This window comes from Mesoplodon bidens (genome assembly GCF_964165515.1).
Source record: "Mesoplodon bidens genome assembly, chromosome: 11".
In the NCBI taxonomy this organism is placed as follows: Eukaryota; Metazoa; Chordata; class Mammalia; order Artiodactyla; family Ziphiidae; genus Mesoplodon; species Mesoplodon bidens.
The window spans coordinates 74,561,793-74,580,237 of NC_138167.1; the positions used below are offsets into that span (position 1 = coordinate 74,561,793).

The following is an 18,445-nucleotide window of genomic DNA, read 5'->3' on the forward strand; positions in this document are numbered from 1 at the left end:
CTAAGATAGACTCGCCTCCAATCTGACACTTCTATTCATATCTGAAAAGATAATGCCTATCAGGTAACTGTGGACATTTTTGCTACATAACAATTATTATAATAGAGCATTAACAATTAACATATTAAAAAAAACAGTAGAAAGGAAAATGTGTGAAGAAAAAAGCTGTCCATAGACCATCAGCTGCTTTCAATGGATAATAATGGTTCTAATATGTTAGAACATATGTGTTAATTCAGGCAGCAACGTAAAAAGTTGTAACTCGATCAGTTAGATGTAATCAAAAGCTACATCTGCTCAGTGATATTTAGATTTTAGAGCTATCCATTTATAAATTTTTAAGAAAGAGCTTTGTTATAGAAACCTTTATAGAAAAATAACTCTTATTGCTAATATATACCTCTCTAATCTCTTAACTCCATTTTCCCCACTGCGACAATTGTTTTTATATTGCGATTTTGGTTAACTTGAGCTCTTTTTAAGATGCCAACTACAGAATTAGAGCAAAACATACCATATGCTACAACGAGAAAGCACTAAAATTTTAGCTTAGGTGTTCATATTTAACTACCAAAAAGACAGAAGTTGTCCTCAAATAGTATGCTTTTAAGAAATACTTCATATTGTAACTGTCTACATTAATCACTTAAAATGACTGTATGGTATACTTCAGCCCAAAGATTATATGGGGGTGTGTGTGTGTGTGTGTGTGTGTGTGTGTGTGTGTGTGTGTGTGTGTGTGTGTGTGTGTGTGTGTGTGTGTGTGTGTGTGTGTGTGTGTGTGTGTGTGTGTGTGTGTGTGTGTGTGTGTGTGTGTGTGTGTGTGTGTGTGTGTGTGTGTGTGTGTGTGTGTGTGTGTGTGTGTGTGTGTGTGTGTGTGTGTGTGTGTGGGTGTGTGTGGGTGTGGGTGTGTGTGTCAAATAGTGTATGCTCAAGTAATTTAAATTACACTAGGATTTCTCTGGCTGTTATGAACAAATAAGAATCTCTCTGAACTATGAATAAGTCTCATTCCACATAGCTAAGAAGTAAAAATTCTAGGCCGCATTCACTGAGACCATATTTAGTTTTATCTACAACCAGAAAGTCAACAATACAGTCTGTTTGCATTTCCTGCTGTAAAAAAAACTGGATCTATTTATTAATACTTTTTCAAAAAATTCATTTTGGGTAGTAAAAATACTCACCAGAGGTGGAACAATGATATAGAAATTTCGGAGATGTATATTCTTCGGCCTTCGAAATTCTGGAGCAAAAACATCCACAAGCATTTTGAAATACTCTGTGCCTTCGGCAGAATTTCGTGTGTGATCACTGAGGACTGAATCCAAATGCCTAAAATGCAAAAAAATTATTTACTTGGTTCCTTTCTCAAAAGAAGATGTGGCTTTTAAAATCCACTTCTCATTAGTTTAGATGAGAGCACTCAAAAATGTGAAATATAAAACATCTCTAAGTAAACTTCCTTGGGGTTCAGAATGAACTCATTTTTTTATGGACAGAGGCTAATCAATATGATTTAATTAACTTAGTTCCTAGAACAGAATATGTAGGGCCTCTTGGAACTTTATAGAATTTTGTATTTCTTCTTCTCACAATGAGCCCTGTAGAATTCCATTTCACTGTGAATAAATTCCTTTTCATCTTAAATCTCTTCACTATCACTTCTTCTATACCTCCTTACCTCAACTGAAACCCATCTCCTTTTGAAGAACTTAGCTTCCCACTCAACCTTTAGAAACAGTAGCTGCTTTTTCTCCTACATCCCTTATGTACAGCTATTATCACTTTCAAATTATTATTCCCCCACCACTAGACAGTCTTAGAAATCTCTCCTTTGAGACTCACATGATCCAACTATATCCAACTACCCCCTCCCGAAAGCAGGCATCTATAACGGTTTTAACCACTGCTCTACATTTATTTATCTTGGACTATGATACCTACTCCAGTTCTCCACCATCATTCTGGAAGACTTAATGTCCATTTAGATAATCAATTCGTTATCATAACCTCATAACTCCATGACTTCACCTGCCATGAACTTTCCTTCACTTGATGAGTAAACATTTTGGGTGAGAATACAAAATAGGTACTTGCCATTACATTACATCAGGGGGCCCTATAATGTCAGCATGTCCTGTTACTGGTGATGCTAAGTTTGATCACTTGGTTAAGGTGGAATACATCAGTCTCTCCATTGTGAAGATGTTTTTTCCCCTTTGTGATTAATAATCAATTTCTCAGATAATTTTTTCATAGTGAATGAATACTCTGTTCTCCAAAAATGTTTGAGAACCCACTGACGATTTGTCTCATTTCAAGTATTACAGTCATGGCTGCAAAGCTGTTTTTTTCCCTAAATTTTCTCATCCCTTCTGTATTTACTAGCTGGCTAGCACTGTAAAAAAGAACTTTCCCTCTGCTTCTCCAACTTTTCTTATTATCACTATACTCACGGTTTCTTTCTTAATTCAATGTATTATAAGCAATCTCTACCATTATTCTTTTTGATATTCAAATTGTCTCCACTTTGCCCAGGGGTGCCCCTTCATGCCTGAGTCAATAAGTGTTACAATTATTAATAATATAACTTAGTTTTCTAAAGACTTTCTTAACAATTCTGCATGCCTCTCTCAAGTTTTAAATTGTTTTCCAAAATCACCATTTACTCAAGTCTGTAGCTCTGCACTGTCCAATAAGATAGTCATTAGCTATTTAAATTTAAATGAAATAAAAATTTTAATTCAGTTCCCTAGTCCCATGAGCCCTATTTCCAGTATTCAACAGCTACATGTGGTAGTGACTGCTGTACTGGACACTGCTGCTCTAGATTACATGAAAGGAAGGACTAGTATTCTAGAAATACTAGTTGGCAAATAGAAATATTTAAAAAGAGTAAAAAGAAATAAATGAAATGAATTTTATTAATGAGATCTGGCATTCTTTTTTAAACACTAAATCCTCAAGATCAGTTATGAACTTTACACTTCAGCACATTTCTATTCGGACTAGCCACAGGACAGGTGTTCAACAGTCACATGTATTAGAGACCATGGTCTAGAAGATTCCTTTTAGAGAAGTTGGAAAGACATCAGAATACTGTAGTCTTGAAAAAATTACATTTCATCAACTGAGACCATTACTTGCATAGTAAAAACACTGACATATAAGTTTATATATTACCCTCTAGTCCTGTCTTTAACATTCAAATGAACATATACTTTTTAAATCTCCAAATTTAAATTATTCCAAAATTAGATTACCTAGCTGCTTTTAATGTTTCTTCTGCAAGACCTTCTTCTTTTACTAGCTCTTCAAAATTTACAATATCTTCAAGATCCGGTACAAATCTACATAAGAATTTGGGACGGAATTTATTACGTTAAATGTGTGAAATTGACACAGATATGAGAGCAGTACTGTAAGACTCAATTTTTCAACTGCATCTTTGGAAGGAATTTTGCGTTTCATTTATATTGTTAATATCACCACTTTACCATAATTGAACTTTAGACATATGAATAATCAAATTATCCTTAAAAATCATGTAATCTATAGAACCATTCACGAACTGTACCAATAAATTAACTATATCTTTAAGAGAAATAAAGCTTTTCAATAGTCTGCTGTAGTCTTAAAATTTAGGAAAAAATTTAACTAGTACAACTAATAATTTTCTTCCATACTTGATCTCGAAATATATCAACAGAGCCTTTATAAATGTTTGATAAATGAATGAATGAATCTCAGGAGGCACAATTTTACCAAATTATAGTCAATAAAAATTTACTAACTGCTTGGTGTCTGCAACTGTGAAGAATACAAAACACCTCTCTACAATATTACTTATAAAAAAGACAGATTTAAATGACATAAAATTTCTAAATGGCATAAACAAGGCCAAAAATATGTTTGCATCCATACCTAATGGCATTGCTGCTACAATGAAGGCCACCAGATCTTATCATCCGTACATAGCCCATAGCATTACCTTAAAAACCACACAGAAAAAAAATCAGATGCTTATACAAATAACTCTAAGTTCTAATAATCAGGAATACAGTTATTTATAGCAATTACAAGGTTTCCACTCCTAAGTAGCAAGAGATTTTGCTGCATTTTACACTTCAGTTTTTGCTCCATAAAAATAAAACTTACATATTTGTGCACTTAAAATATAAATGTACATATATACATCTACATTAAATATTTTAAAAATAAATGTAACTTTTACTTGTAAAGTCATTAAATGCTGACTACATTTCAAAAAATCAAACACTTTAATGTATTACTATATCAATAATTTCCTCACTCACATTAAGTATGTGTCTGTGTCTCTCGCTCTCATACACACACACAGCTACAAGAGATATTCAGAAATCCTTATTTGATGCCTCCCAAACTGGGTTACTCCTCTAGGCTTTTTTATCCAATGCCTACACCTACATGTCTAAGAGAAATTTTAATTTAGTAAGTTCAACTCAAACTCAAGATCTTCACCCCCAATTATATTTTCTACCTTAGAAACTGACAATTCTATCCTTCCAGTAGCTCAGGCCAAATGCACTGAAGTCATCCCTGACTCTTTCCTTTCTCTCACACTTTATATCTAATCAATGGGCAAATTATGTTGGCTCTACCTTCAAAATGTAGCCAGAATCCAACCAGTTTTCACCACCTTCACAGCTATCACCCTATTCCAAACCAGCACCATCTCCTGCCTAGAAATGCACCATGCAGTGGCCTCCTGATCTCTCTACTTCCACCTTTAGCGTCCCACCCCTCACAGTGTTTCCTTCACGTAGCGGCTGGTGGTTCTTTTAAAACTAAGTTGGAGCATTTCATTCCTTTTCTGAAAACTCTACAATAGCTTTCCATCTCAGAATAAAATCCAAATTCCTAACATGGTCATCACAGCCTTGTATGATCTTGCCCCTTGCTGCTGTTCTGGTACCATGCCCTACCATTCAGGTCTTCACTAACCCCATTCCAGCCCCTGACTATTTCCCCAAAATGCCAAGCAGACTCAGGCCGTTTACATTTACTGTCGCCTCTTTCTGGTATACTCTTCTCCTAGCTATGCATGCACATGGCTTATTCCTTCATGTTATTTGGGTTCCTGCCCATATGTCACCTCCTTAGAGCTTTCCCTGCATATCACTAAATAGCACTGCCCAGCCCCACTGTATCTCCTTACTCAGCACCTATCATTGATACATTATATATCTCTCTGTGTCTCATCCCACTAGAATGCAAGATACATGATACAGCTTTTGTTTTCTTCACTGCTCTATCCCTAGAGCCAACATTTCCTACTCAAATGAGATGAAATTACTTGGGAGAAAGAACAGACTAAAAGGTAAGAAGCTGTTAACATTTCACAACCATATATTACAGTACTTTACATACGTAATCTCATCTGATACCTTTTAAAACCCTCAAGTAGTATTACTGAATCTATTTTAAGGCTTATCTCAATATGAGAGATGATGTTGAAATGTTTCTTTATGCATCATAGAAAAATCAACCATCTAGTGATTGTTTTCCTCCAAATTGTCAAACTGGTATCTGACTGATCAAATGTGCTAGTGAGAAGCAAACAGAGAGTAGCAGTTAAGAGCAAACCTCTGAAGCCAGACTAGTTGGGTTCAAATATGGACTCTGTACTTTTTAGCTATAAAACCAAGGTCAAGTTATAAACTTTGTGTCTTAGTCTCCACATCTGTTAAATTAAGCTCTAAAGGGGCAAAGACTTTGTTTATTGTCATAGGTATCACCACCACCTAGGAACACTGTGTTGTCCTCAATAAACCTGTGGAATGAATGAATGGAAATAACATTTACTTCATAACATTGTGAGTTTTACATGCATTAGAACATATAAAGCACTCAGAACAGCCTTGGCACATAGTAAATAAATGCTCAATAAATGTTAATGGTTGTTAATTATTTCAGCAGGCAAAGAAGGACTTAGGCAAAAGGACTTCTCACTTTGCTCCCAGCTCTGAGATCCCTTACTCCTTTTCTCAAGAGAGTGAGAGACTCAAAAGCACATTACAATTTTTTATAGGCAGAGGTAAAGAATTTATATTTCCTAAGAAGAGAATAAAGAATAAAATGCTGGAACAAAGTAAAAAGGATAATATGCGCCAACTGCGGAATACATGCTAGTGGCAACAGAGGTGTCGTTATTTTTTGTGTATTGGGGGAAAATGTGTATTTTGATGTGTATTGGGGAAAAATGACTAGCATACTAAGCTCATGATTTAATGATAATTTTAGTACAAAATTATACTTTTAAAAAATATAAAAACATGAAATAAATACTACTACAGGCAGTATTCACATGGGGGAAAAAGCTCATATTGGTGTATGAATTAAGTGAAGTTTTAAGCAACACTGCTCCAGAAAAACAGCTCTTAATTTGAGGCCCATGGACTCTGACTTTGAGCATCTGAACTCCAGTATATTATATGCAAAAATATATGTGAACGTGCATTTGGGCACTGTTCTGGGAAAAACAAAAATCAATCCAGAGTTTTCATCAGATTCTCAGAAAGGGTTAAAAAATGTTGCTCCAAAAGTTTACAATCTAATATGTCATCAAATATCACTATGAATAAAAAAGTACTTATTTGAAAATACCTCATTATTAAATTGTTTAAAATTAAAAATTTACTAAGGTAAAATTCTCTAAGTTCTTGTACTAATACAAAATAGAAAGGCCTAATATGTAAACCAATTAATTTATAAAACTTAAGCTAGTGCTCACTGACTTTACTACCTAACTAAATGCTTATAACACCCTTCCCACTAGTAAACTTAAGACCCTTAGAACAAAGGCTATTTGTATTCTCAGCATCTAGAAAAATATCTGGTATAACAGAGCCTTTATAAATGTTTGATAAATGAATGAATGAATCTCAGGAGGCACAATTTTACCAAATTATAGTCAATAAAAATTTACTAACTGCTTGGTGTCTGCAACTGTGAAGAATACAAAACACCTTTGGACTTGGAGCCAAAAAAGCCCCAGCAATGCCACTTCTCTCTCTTGAGTTTCTCTTTTTTCATCTTTAAAAACATGACTACATGCCTATCTCAAGGGTTACCGTGCAGATATTACTAAAGATAATATATGTGAAAAGCTCTAGTAAGCATAAAGTTTTTTAATCTAGGATTATTTTTAAACGCAGTTCTTGTTTTTAAATATAGTATTACACATTTCAGAAGACAAGTTCTACTTGTAAGCAGAAGGACAACTCAAGAAATTATATATAAATATGAAATGATGTAGCATAGAAAAATTGTTAACTTTTCACATACACATTTTAAACCTTTGCGTTTAGGCTTAACTTTTAAAAGTCTAAAACAGTGCCTTGAACAGAGTAGGTACCCAATAAATAGTTACCAGTTGACTACCATGAGTATGGCCTTTGAGATTCGTTATTATATTTTTAATTTAACTGAAGAGCTTATCCACAAAAATATTTATATTACTTTATTTATAAATATTTCATTTATTTAAATTAATCCACAATCTCTCAATTATTAAGCACCAACAGTCTAATCATCCTTGAAAAACTTTTGGTAAGAAAAGGAAATTATTAGTGGAATAAAGCTGAACTCAGGCACTCACCTATTAAGTTTATTCGTATGAGATACTTAATATATGAGATAGAGTCTTGGGATTTGTACGTTATTTCCCAACACTTTTACAATAACTTACCAATTTGGCTGATGAGTTGCCTGAACTGATCAAGGTAGCTTTGTCCCTCTGGGGTTATTCCAAGTTTTCTGATGCCTCGATTGAATTTTTCTGCTCTTTCAAAAGGATACTAGAGAGATAATTTGAAGACCACCATTATTAACAAAGACCCCTAAAACATAAAATGCCTACCATGACAATACGACTGTCCTTTCTAATTTTGTATTTCCATGTGCTTAAAAAAAGTCACTGAAGTCTAATGACAAAAAATTTATAGCACAAAAACTACCAATATTCAAGGTCAATACAAATTAAATAAGGAGAATAATTATTAATGCCGCCAAATTTAGGTTTTCCACCAACATTATTTGTCTCCCTAGACCCAACTACTCTGTCAGATAGATAAAAGAAATCAATTCCTCCTAGAAACATTTGTTCAGAAATGTGTGACCAAGTTTCCATGGCCTGAGAAGTATCAAGGACTTACAATTTTTCAAGTCTTAGCCAATTAAAAGATTTAGAAAATCACTCATTTTATATTAATAAAAAATGGAAACAATACTTATCCAACAACAGTATTATTATTTATTTCTCTAAACACTAGTAACTTCTGTTCCAATAAAGATGAGAGTGAATATAATTTTGTACAGATAACTGTAATCTGTAATTTTAATAATTATTTCACCAGAAAGTAATATTTTGCTGCTCTGACACTGAAAAGAACTAACAACTAGTGTATAAAAGGGCTGGAACTAGGTGATGCTTAAGACAGTTCTGGATGCGGCAAATCAAACGTAAGATCCATCTAAGCCTGTTGGTTCTCCATCCACATGGCTATATGCCTCTGTACTGTTACCACTTGCAATTCTTCATTTCACTATGGGAAAACTTAGCCCTGAGGGTGAAGGGAAAATGACATTCTTATAAATTATAGATGGGACTGTCAGTTGGTACAGTATTTTTAGAGTACTTGGCAATATGTATCAGAATTTTAAATACTCATTTTCTTTGCCCTTTTCCTCTTCAAGGAATCTGTCTTTCAAAAATATTTGAACACACAGATAAATGTTCAAAGATGTTATGTGTAGCACCATTTGTAACACAGAAAAATCAGAAAAAAACTAAATATCCACTCAGTAGGAGAAGGTTAAAGGAGTTACAGTATACATCTTCACTATCAACTCTTTAAAAGAATGAGGTAGACCTATAAGTACTGACATGTGATAAGCACACTGCAAAACAGTATGTTTAGTTTTAGTCCATTTTTGTTAAGGAAAAAAAAAAGCAATATTTGTAATGCACAAATACATGTTTATCACACAGACATCTGGAGGGCATCACATGACACTGTTAACAGTAACTGCCTCCAGAAAATGAAACTGGAAGGAAAGAGAAATGAGGGAGGATATTTAGTTTGTGCACTCCATATTGCCTAAATGTTACAAAATGAGTATGTTCTGCTTGTGTATTATTTTAAAATAAAGAAAGGTAACACCTGACTACATTGATCATTTAATTTTTCCTTACACTTTTGTTTACAGTGAATGCAAAGAGTAAGAAACTGCAAGGGAAAATATAGAAAATAGGAAGCCAAATCAAGGAGACGTTATGTGAAAAATAATAAAGAAAAAAAAACCCAAGAGAGTAACTCATAATGAATTTTAGCATAAACATCTGTCATACAGGCAAACCTTGGAGATACTGCAGGTTTGGTTCAAGACCACCACAATTAAGCAAATATCGCAATAAAGTAACATGTATTTTTTGGTTTCCCAGTGCATACAAGAGTTATGTTTACATTGCACTGCAGTCTATTAAGTGTGCAATACCGTTATGTGTAAAAAAAAAATGTACATACCTTAATTTAAAAATACTTTATTACTAAAAAATGCTAACCATCATCTGAAAACACAGGTTTGCCACAAACCAATTTGTAAGAAAGGCAGTATCTGAGAAGTACAATAAAGCAAAGCACAGTAATATAAGGTATGCTTATATACTCAACAGTTGAATCAAACTACCTTAAAAAGAATATGTAAAAATACCTTATGATCATTTTGGTCCTTGATTTCCCTGAAAAACCGAATATCTTTAATCAATCTGGATTTGATATGTTCATCATACATAAATTGGCTAAATATATAGAACTTCTTTTTCAAAAACTGGTAGGTGAAATTAACCTATAAAATTAAAATTTCAAAAATTGGAGAACGTTATGAAAATTAATTTCAAATCAATATCACTGAATAAAATAATCTATGTATAGTCTAATTCATGTTGGACCTGAAATATTTAAATAAATGAAGGTTTTTTTGCCCAAGTTTACAGAGCTTTCTAAAAGCTCCCCTTAAATATTTTTATGACACAAAAGGAAAAAAGAAATTTAAAAAATGGAAAATACTTTCATAATAAGACTAAGAGCTATAGTTAGAATCATAAACCAGATTTGACACTCTAGTTTTCAAGTCATAAACCACACTCAGAAGCTTCTATGTTCCACCATTCATAAGATTACTTATTACTAATCTACGTGTCTAAAATGATACTAAAGTAAGAAACATGGTGCTCTTTGACCTTTCCTGAAGGAAGAGAGTAAACATTCAATTACTTATCCATAAATATTTTGAGCACCTCTTATGTGCAAAGCAACGTGCCTGCTCTCATGCTAGACATGGTCACCATCATGAAGTGTATATTCTAGCAGGACAGGCATTTTAAGACAAGTATGTGTTAAATAAACTATTATATCTCAACTGCAATAATTTCTAAAATGAGAAGTATAGGTGTTCTGAGAATGGGTTAAAAGGCCCTGACCTAGACTCAGAAAACACTGAAAAAGTAGGATTGGAGCTGAGATTAAAGTCAAAATAACAAGATTAATTCGGACCTATAGATGAAAGCCTTGTACTAATTTCCATCCCCACCACCCTCAAATATTACTACTTATTTTTGCATATGTATGCCCTTTTTAACAGTCTTCATCACCCAGTTATAGAAATGCATCCTTTCTCAGAACTTTTCTTGTGGCTTAAACATTGCTTTTTCTTGATCTCCTCAGCAGCAGTAGTCTTAGAAGTAGTCTCTTCTTTACCCTTTCCATTCCTTTTTTTTCCACACACTTATTTATTCATTCATTCATGGCTGCGCTGGGTCTTTGTTGCTATGCGGGCTCTCTCTAGTTGCGGCGAACGGGGGCTACACTTCATTGTGGTGCGCAGGCTTCTCATTGTGGTGGCTTCGCTTGTTGCAGAGCACAGGCTCTATGGTGCGTGGGCTTCACTAGTTGTGGCGCACAGGCTTAGTTGCTCCACGGCATGTGGGATCTTCCCGGGCCAGGGCTCGAACCCGTGTTTCCTGCACTAGCAGGCCGATTCTTAAGCACTGCACCACCAGGGAAGCCCATATCCTTTCCATTCTTAAGAGTAGGTAACTCTGCCAGCCCCTGATCTTACTTCTTCTATGCTCACCTCATCATCACCAGACATCAGGAATTTACATTCATTAGTGTGGTTAACTGATTAACAACTGTTTTTCCTGCTAGAGTACAATTACTACGAGAGCAGGAAATGTCTGTTTTTCTTATCCCAGTGCCCAGCACAGTGCCTGAGACACATGAAATATGAGCATAATTATATCTGTTACATGAATGAGTGTTTGACAGATGAGGCTAAAGAAGAGTTTGATCCTTAAAGGTTCAGAGTTTATTCATCCTGAAAGGCTCAGACATCTCTACATGGATGACTCCTTGTTTTAAATTTGAAACTCTGACTACCTGTGGCCCCTTCCTCTATTGATAACCACTAACCAGAGCTCCAATCACATTACTTATCAGCTCAAATACTTCAATGGCTTCCCCACTACACTAAAATGGTCCCTATGTAACTTTCCAGTCATGTAACTTCTCCCTATTCCCTTACTCCCAAATACGCTTAATAACACTTTATTATTTAAACACTTGCATTCTTCTTTCCTCAAGGAGAAACTGTGGTCTGAAAACCAGGTAAATTTAAAGACTTCTCTTTTTCCATTGAAGGAAACATAGCATATAAGCTCAAATGATTCTCGCAAGTGACTGAATGCCCATTTCTAAGAAGATTCAAGATATTTTTTCAGCAAATTGCTATTTTTATGGATATCAAATAACTAGTAAACGCCCTCCCCAAAAAAGAGCATGACTGATGTTAAATAAACTATCAATGATTTGCTTTCAGAAGCAACTTATAGAGAATATCAAACAACCCACCCAGATATATACTTATGCTGATGTCCTCAAATCTCCAATGTTATTTATAATGATGATCTTAAGATGGTAAAACATTCAAAAGTGCCTTTTTTTTAAGATTTTTTTTGATGTGGACCATTTTTAAAGTCTTTATTGAATTTGTTACAATACTGCTTCTGTTTTATGTTTTGTTTTTTTTTTGGCTGCGAGGCATGTGGCATCTTAGCTCCCCGACCAGGGACCAAACTTGCACCCCCTGCATTGCAAGGCGAAGTCTTAGCCACCGGACCGCCAGGGAACTCCCTAAAGTGCCTTTGAATTACAAAGCTTCCATCACATCTAACACAATTTCAGTGACAGACATTTTAATTATACCAAACAGAAAAATGGAGATTAAGGTATAATATAAACAAGCAATAATGTATATTTACCAGAATATTTGATGAAAAAAACTACTTTTCAAATTACCAAATTCAACAGGGGTCTATTACCCACACAACCTCCCTCCCAGAAGGTTCTTACTGTTGTATTCATAATTCCCGTGCCATGCGTTCGAATTGAATTAGCAATATGCCGAATGTTGATAGTGTTCAAATGTTTGTTATTGCTTGTTCGTTCAATAAAAATCTGTAATGAAACAAACATAATCAATAGCAAACACTGGCCAGTTAACCCAAGAATTTTACAATTTTATTTTATTAAAGATAATTGAAAAGTCATTCAAAAAGATAATACAGTCAAAGCAAAGGAATAAACAAGATGATCTCTAAACAATTATTTTTTGTCTTCTTTATTTTACTAACTTGCTCTATTGAGAATCAATTCTTCAAAGGCCCCTCAGCCTTTCTACATTAAAAAAAAATTTTCTTCGGGCTTCCCTGGTGGCGCAGTGGTTGAGAGTCCGCCTGCCGATGCAGGGGACACGGGTTCGTGCCCCGGTCTGGGAAGATTCCATATGCCGCAGAGCGGCTGGGCCCGTGAGCCATGGCTGCTGAGCCTGTGCGTCTGGAGCCTGTGCTCCGCAATGGGAGAAGGCCACAACAGTGAGAGGACCAACTACTGAAAAAAAAAAAAAAAAATTTCTTCCACGCACATTATGGTCACCTTATCCTTGACAAAGGAGGCAAGAATACACAATGGAGAAAAGACAGCCTCTTCAATATGTGGTGCTGGGAAAACTGGACAGCTACATGTGAAAGAATGAAATTAGAACACTTCCTAACACCATACACAAAAATAAACTTAAAATGGATTAAAGACCTAAACATAAGGCCAGACACTATAAAACTCATAGAGGAAAACACAGGCAGAACACTCTATGACATAAATCACAGCAAGATCCTTTTTGACCCACCTCCTAGAGAAATGGAAATAAAAACAAAAATAAACAAATGGGACCTAATGAAACTTCAAAGCTTTTGCATAGCAAAGGAAACCATAAACAAGACCAAAAGACAACCCTCAGAATGGGAGAAAATATTTGCAAATGAAGCAACTGACAAAGGATTAATCTCCAAAATTTACAAGCAGCTCATGCAGCTCAATATCAAAAAAATAAACAACCCAATCCAAAAATGGGCAGAAGACCTAAATAGACATTTCTCCAAAGAAGATATACAGATTGCCAACAAACACATGAAAGAATGCTCAACATCACTAATCATTAAAGAAATGCAAATCAAAACTACAATGAAGTATCATCTCACACCAGTCAGAATGGCCATCATCAAAACATCTGCAAACAATAAATGCTGGAGAGGGTGTGAGAAAAGGGAGGGAACTCTCCTGCACTGTTGGTGGGAATGTAAATTGATACAGCCACTATGGAGAACAGTATGGAGGTTCCTTAAAAAATTAAAAATAGGGCTTCCCTGGTGGCGCAGTAGTTGAGAGTCCGCCTGCCGATGCAGGGGACACAGGTTCGTGCCCCGGTTTGGGAAGATCCCACGTGCCGCGGAGCGGCTGGGTCCGTGAGCCATGGCCACTGAGCCTGCGCATCCGGAGCCTATGCTCCGCAACGGGAGAGGCCACAACAGGGAGAGACCCACATACCGCAAAAAAAAAAAAAAAAAGAAAAAATTAAAAATAGAACTATCATATGACCCAGCAATCCCAGTACTGGGCATATACCCTGAGAAAACCATAATTCAAAAAGAGTCATGTACCACAGTATTCACTGCAGCACTATTTACAAGAGCCAGGACATGGAAGCAACCTAAATCTCCATCGACAGATGAATAGATAAAGAAGATGTGCCACATTTATACAATGGAATATTACTCAGCCGTAAAAAGGAACAAAACTGGGTTATTTGTAATGAGGTGGATGGACCTAGAGTCTGTCATACAGTGACGTAAGTCAGAAAGAGAAAAACAAATACCATACGCTAACGCACATATATGGAATCTAAAAAAATGGTACTGATGAACCTAGTGGCAGGGCAGGAATAAAGATACAGACGTAGAGAACGGACTTGAGGACATGGGGGTGGGGGGAAGGGGAAGCTGGGACAAAGTGAGAGAGTAGCACTGACATATATACACTAGCAAATGTAAAATAGATAGCTAGTGGGAAGCTGCTGCGTAGCACAGGGAGATCACCTCATTGCTTTGTGACAACCTAGAGGGGTGGGATAGGGAGGGTGGGAGGGAGGCTAAAGAGGGAGGGGATATGGGGATATATGTATACATATAGCTAAATGACTTTGTTGTACAGCAGAAACTAACACAACATTGTAAAGCAATTATACTTCAATAGAGATATAAAAAAAAATTTTTTAATAAAAAAAATTTCTGAAACTCACTCACTTGATTGTTGAGATTATAGAGGTATCGAGACACAAATATATGAATGTTTCTCATAATTTCCAAGACATCCAGGCCCTACAAAACAATCCACAAAGAAGTTCTATTATTATTAGTTTAAAATAATCAGACATATCAACATAGTGACTTACTGCTTATACCAAGTCTCCCAATATTTTTAAATTATTTTAAAGAACAACTATACAAAAAGTACAACCAAAGGTTAAAAAGAGCCTTCTGACACGTACAGTTAGGACTATCTGCTTGGGGAAATCTGACTGCTTGTTATCTTATTCCTTTAGTGTAGACAGGAACTGTTAAATTTAAAATTTCAAAGATCCATGACTCAATCATTTCACCGCCACTCTTGAGAATATGTGTCTTCCCAAGGATCTTTTCTATATTTTTTGCAAAGTAAACTAACGGCCAGATTATAAAAATAGATTTTAGAATCTATTTTAGATTCTAAAAGATTCTGAAATAATAGCCAGATTCTGGCTATTATTCTATATATAATAGCCAGAATATGTGTATTATATATAAACAGTATACATTTATAAAATATATACTATTTTTCAGGCATTGTGCAAGGTTCTTTATATGGAATTCTCCAATATGAGGTATTATTCTTAACTCCACAGCTGAAGAAAATGAAGCTAAGGGAGTTCCGCAAGGAAGCTAGGAAGAGGCAGAACCCAGGGATTTAAAAAAATCTAATTCCAAATCCTTTGCTTCTTTTAATCATACTAGACCACTTTTAATATACAAGTTACCTAATAAGAATCCTTCATTCTTCAGTTATTACTGTAATACCTAATGGTATCATACAAACTGTTCCATAGCTTTTCTAATTGGGGCTCAAAGTAATATCACAATACCCCTTTGATTAAGCTTTTATTATAAATTTTCTCATGTTTTAATCTAAAAATTTATTTATTCATTTTTTTCTCCCACATGAGCTGAGACTGTTTTTATTTATTTTTATATCCCTAAATGTAGTTCAGTGTCTAGCATGTTTTCAGTAAATATTAAATTTATAAATAAATGAATGAAAGGATATACAAACTGATCCTGCAACTGGTCCCTATATACGCAGTAAGATGAATGAAAAATTATGATCCTCAACTTTTGGAATTGAATTAAGATTTTTTGGTAAATATTATCTGGATTATCTTAGAAAGAAGTATATGCAAATTAACTGAAAACAAACCTTTGCACTCATGAGATACTGCCATACTGCAAATTAGCTTATTGAATTAGTAAACCTAAATACTTGTTTGCATTCCTCATTTTAAGACAAATACAATTACATAAATTTAACCAATTTTCTAAGATATTAAAGCTTATATATTGTATCTAGGTTTAAAATCCTTAACTGTCACCTTGATTAAACTTTTTAAAATTCGGCAGAAGTCACCTCACTATCCCAACATGTTTCTGAAAAGCTGTATATAAATCTATGTATATTTCAAATTTTCAACAAAAGGAAAAGTATAAACATTTGGAAGGCTGTGGTAAATTCTTTCATAAAGCAAATTAGCACCATCTAATTTTTTATTCTTCTCAAGTATGAGGTTTTTTCTTGGAATATAAACATGTACTAAATAAAGTAAAAAGAAAAAATTTTTCTTAGAGAAATACTGTTATCATGCTACAATCAGACTATACCAAGAACAGTTTATACTATACCTGTTCCAAAGTCTGACTAGGAAGATGTGCGTCGGTCATAACCAATCCATAACGCTGAGTAGCTAAATTTCTCATTTCACTGTAAGTGGCCCAGTCGTGAAGAGCTACTGTGGTTAGATTGTAGAAAGTCTTGTCTAGGTAGTGAGTTACATAAGCTTAAAAAAAAAAAAAATCAAAACTTTTCTGATTCATGAACAGTAGGAAAGGAAGAGAAATGAAACTGAAAACAAAACAACTTGTCTTTGAACATTAAATTTCTTCCTTTAAAATGAGGTGCTAGGAAAATAAAAATGAAGAAACAAAAAGGAATTCAAGAATAAATGCACTAATACAAAGAAAGATTTTCTCAAGGTTTCGTTTTTGTCATCTGCTCTTTAACAGGGCAAACAGATATGGAATATGACCCTAAGAAGGAAACCAGAACACTCACCTCGAATGTCAATGAAACGATTGAAAAACCGAATTGGATTCAGAGAGAAAAAGAGGGCCAGGTCTTTCATGCCAACTTTGAAAGGGTTTCTGTCATCCAGCTTTAAATGAGTATGCACAGAAAGTCGCAGGTCCTTCTCTATTTCTTTGCACAACTTGTCCAGCAAATGCTATTCACAAAAAAATTGCTATCTTAATTTTTCAAAATAATATTCTAATTGTATTATTCTTCTAAGTGTCTATGTTCTCACTGTTAGAGCTTTAATATCTGTGCAATGACGAAAAAATTTGTCAAACTGGTTTAAGAGTCTAAATACTCTATGGTAAAATATTATTTTATTGGGAGAGTGAAATTATTTTGCTATCTATTGAAAATCAAAGATTTTTTTTGACCAGGGAGCAGTTAGATGAGTTCTAATGAATTCATTAGTATTTTAATTATAACACCCTTGAAAAAAAAATTAAAAGCTAACGTCTGATGGTTTCATTACAAGGAACATGAATATATAATATAAAGCATAAAATTTACAGAAACTGGCAACAAAGGAGGAAAGGTCCTGAGAATATGCAACAGAGAAAATTTTTTAAAAGCTTCCTTGTAATAATTATTTTAAAAAAATCACAAAACTCATTGAGCTAAAGGCAATGAAATTAATCATTTTTTTCTGGTGTACCATGTGGGGTTCTAAGTACTGGCCAGACATGTATCGTATTTTCTAAATACAAGTATTTAATATGAGAAATTATATTTTAAAATTTCACAATTTAATCAAATCTATATAAGGTTTATATTGTGAAGTTTACTCATTTTTAATTCCTCCCTCCATATAAAAATACTGCTAGTTGGAAATTTAATTTTAAAGATATCAGTGTTTATAATACACACTTCATTAAAACAGGGACGGATGTACTATATTGCACTCAAATTATCTGTTACACAATAGGCTTTATACTTTTAAATATATTTCAGTCATTAGCTTTCCAAATGAAATTCAATAAAACATTAATAGTTAAGTTACCTTAACTGTATGACCATTAGCTGCAGACAACAGTCAAACCAACTTTTGCATTTGCATTCTTCTAACAAACAGAACTTTAAATTCAAATATACTATTTTCTAAAGTAAAAAAAGGCTTCCCAAATTCCTAATCTGGATTTCTATATTAAAAATTAGGAATTAAAGACCAATTTAGCACAATAGTGGTAGTTCTTTGTGATTTACAATAATAATCTTAAATTTGTGAAAGCATGCTTCAATCCAAAAAGTTTTTCTAAACATTGCATTCTAGACACGTTTTAAGCTTTTCAATCTCAAAATATGTTTACCTCATTTAAAATTTCCATGATTTCCTTGTCATAGCAATCCAGAAGTACTTCGTAGGACTCTAAATGCCTTGCATGCATCATAGCAGGTACACAGTCACGTAAAGCACTGAACATGTACTAAGACGAAAAGTAGAATGTACATGAATTAGAAAAATTAATTTCTAAATTATGTTACAAAGGTTAATTACCTACCTTAAAAGACAAAACCTCAATCTGAAGGCTTTTTTACACATGACTATCTTACTTTCCTAAGTAAGAGTCGAA

At 34.3% G+C, this 18,445-nt stretch overlaps 1 protein-coding gene across 2 annotated transcripts in view; it reads right to left on the minus strand.

Annotated features, from left to right (window-relative positions):
- Window positions 1–18,445, minus strand: part of WASHC4 (WASH complex subunit 4) — a 55,813-nt gene that overhangs the window by 7,504 nt on the left and 29,864 nt on the right. For both annotated transcript variants that reach the window (XM_081249072.1, XM_081249071.1), the window contains exons 20-29: window positions 18,182–18,298; window positions 16,857–17,025; window positions 16,427–16,581; window positions 14,741–14,815; window positions 12,456–12,560; window positions 9,757–9,891; window positions 7,733–7,841; window positions 3,928–3,994; window positions 3,267–3,353; window positions 1,188–1,335 (exon numbers count right to left, since the gene is read on the minus strand). In XM_081249072.1, coding sequence (XP_081105198.1) covers window positions 1,188–1,335; window positions 3,267–3,353; window positions 3,928–3,994; window positions 7,733–7,841; window positions 9,757–9,891; window positions 12,456–12,560; window positions 14,741–14,815; window positions 16,427–16,581; window positions 16,857–17,025; window positions 18,182–18,298 — 1,167 coding nt within the window. The remainder of the gene's footprint in view (window positions 1–1,187; window positions 1,336–3,266; window positions 3,354–3,927; window positions 3,995–7,732; window positions 7,842–9,756; window positions 9,892–12,455; window positions 12,561–14,740; window positions 14,816–16,426; window positions 16,582–16,856; window positions 17,026–18,181; window positions 18,299–18,445) is intronic.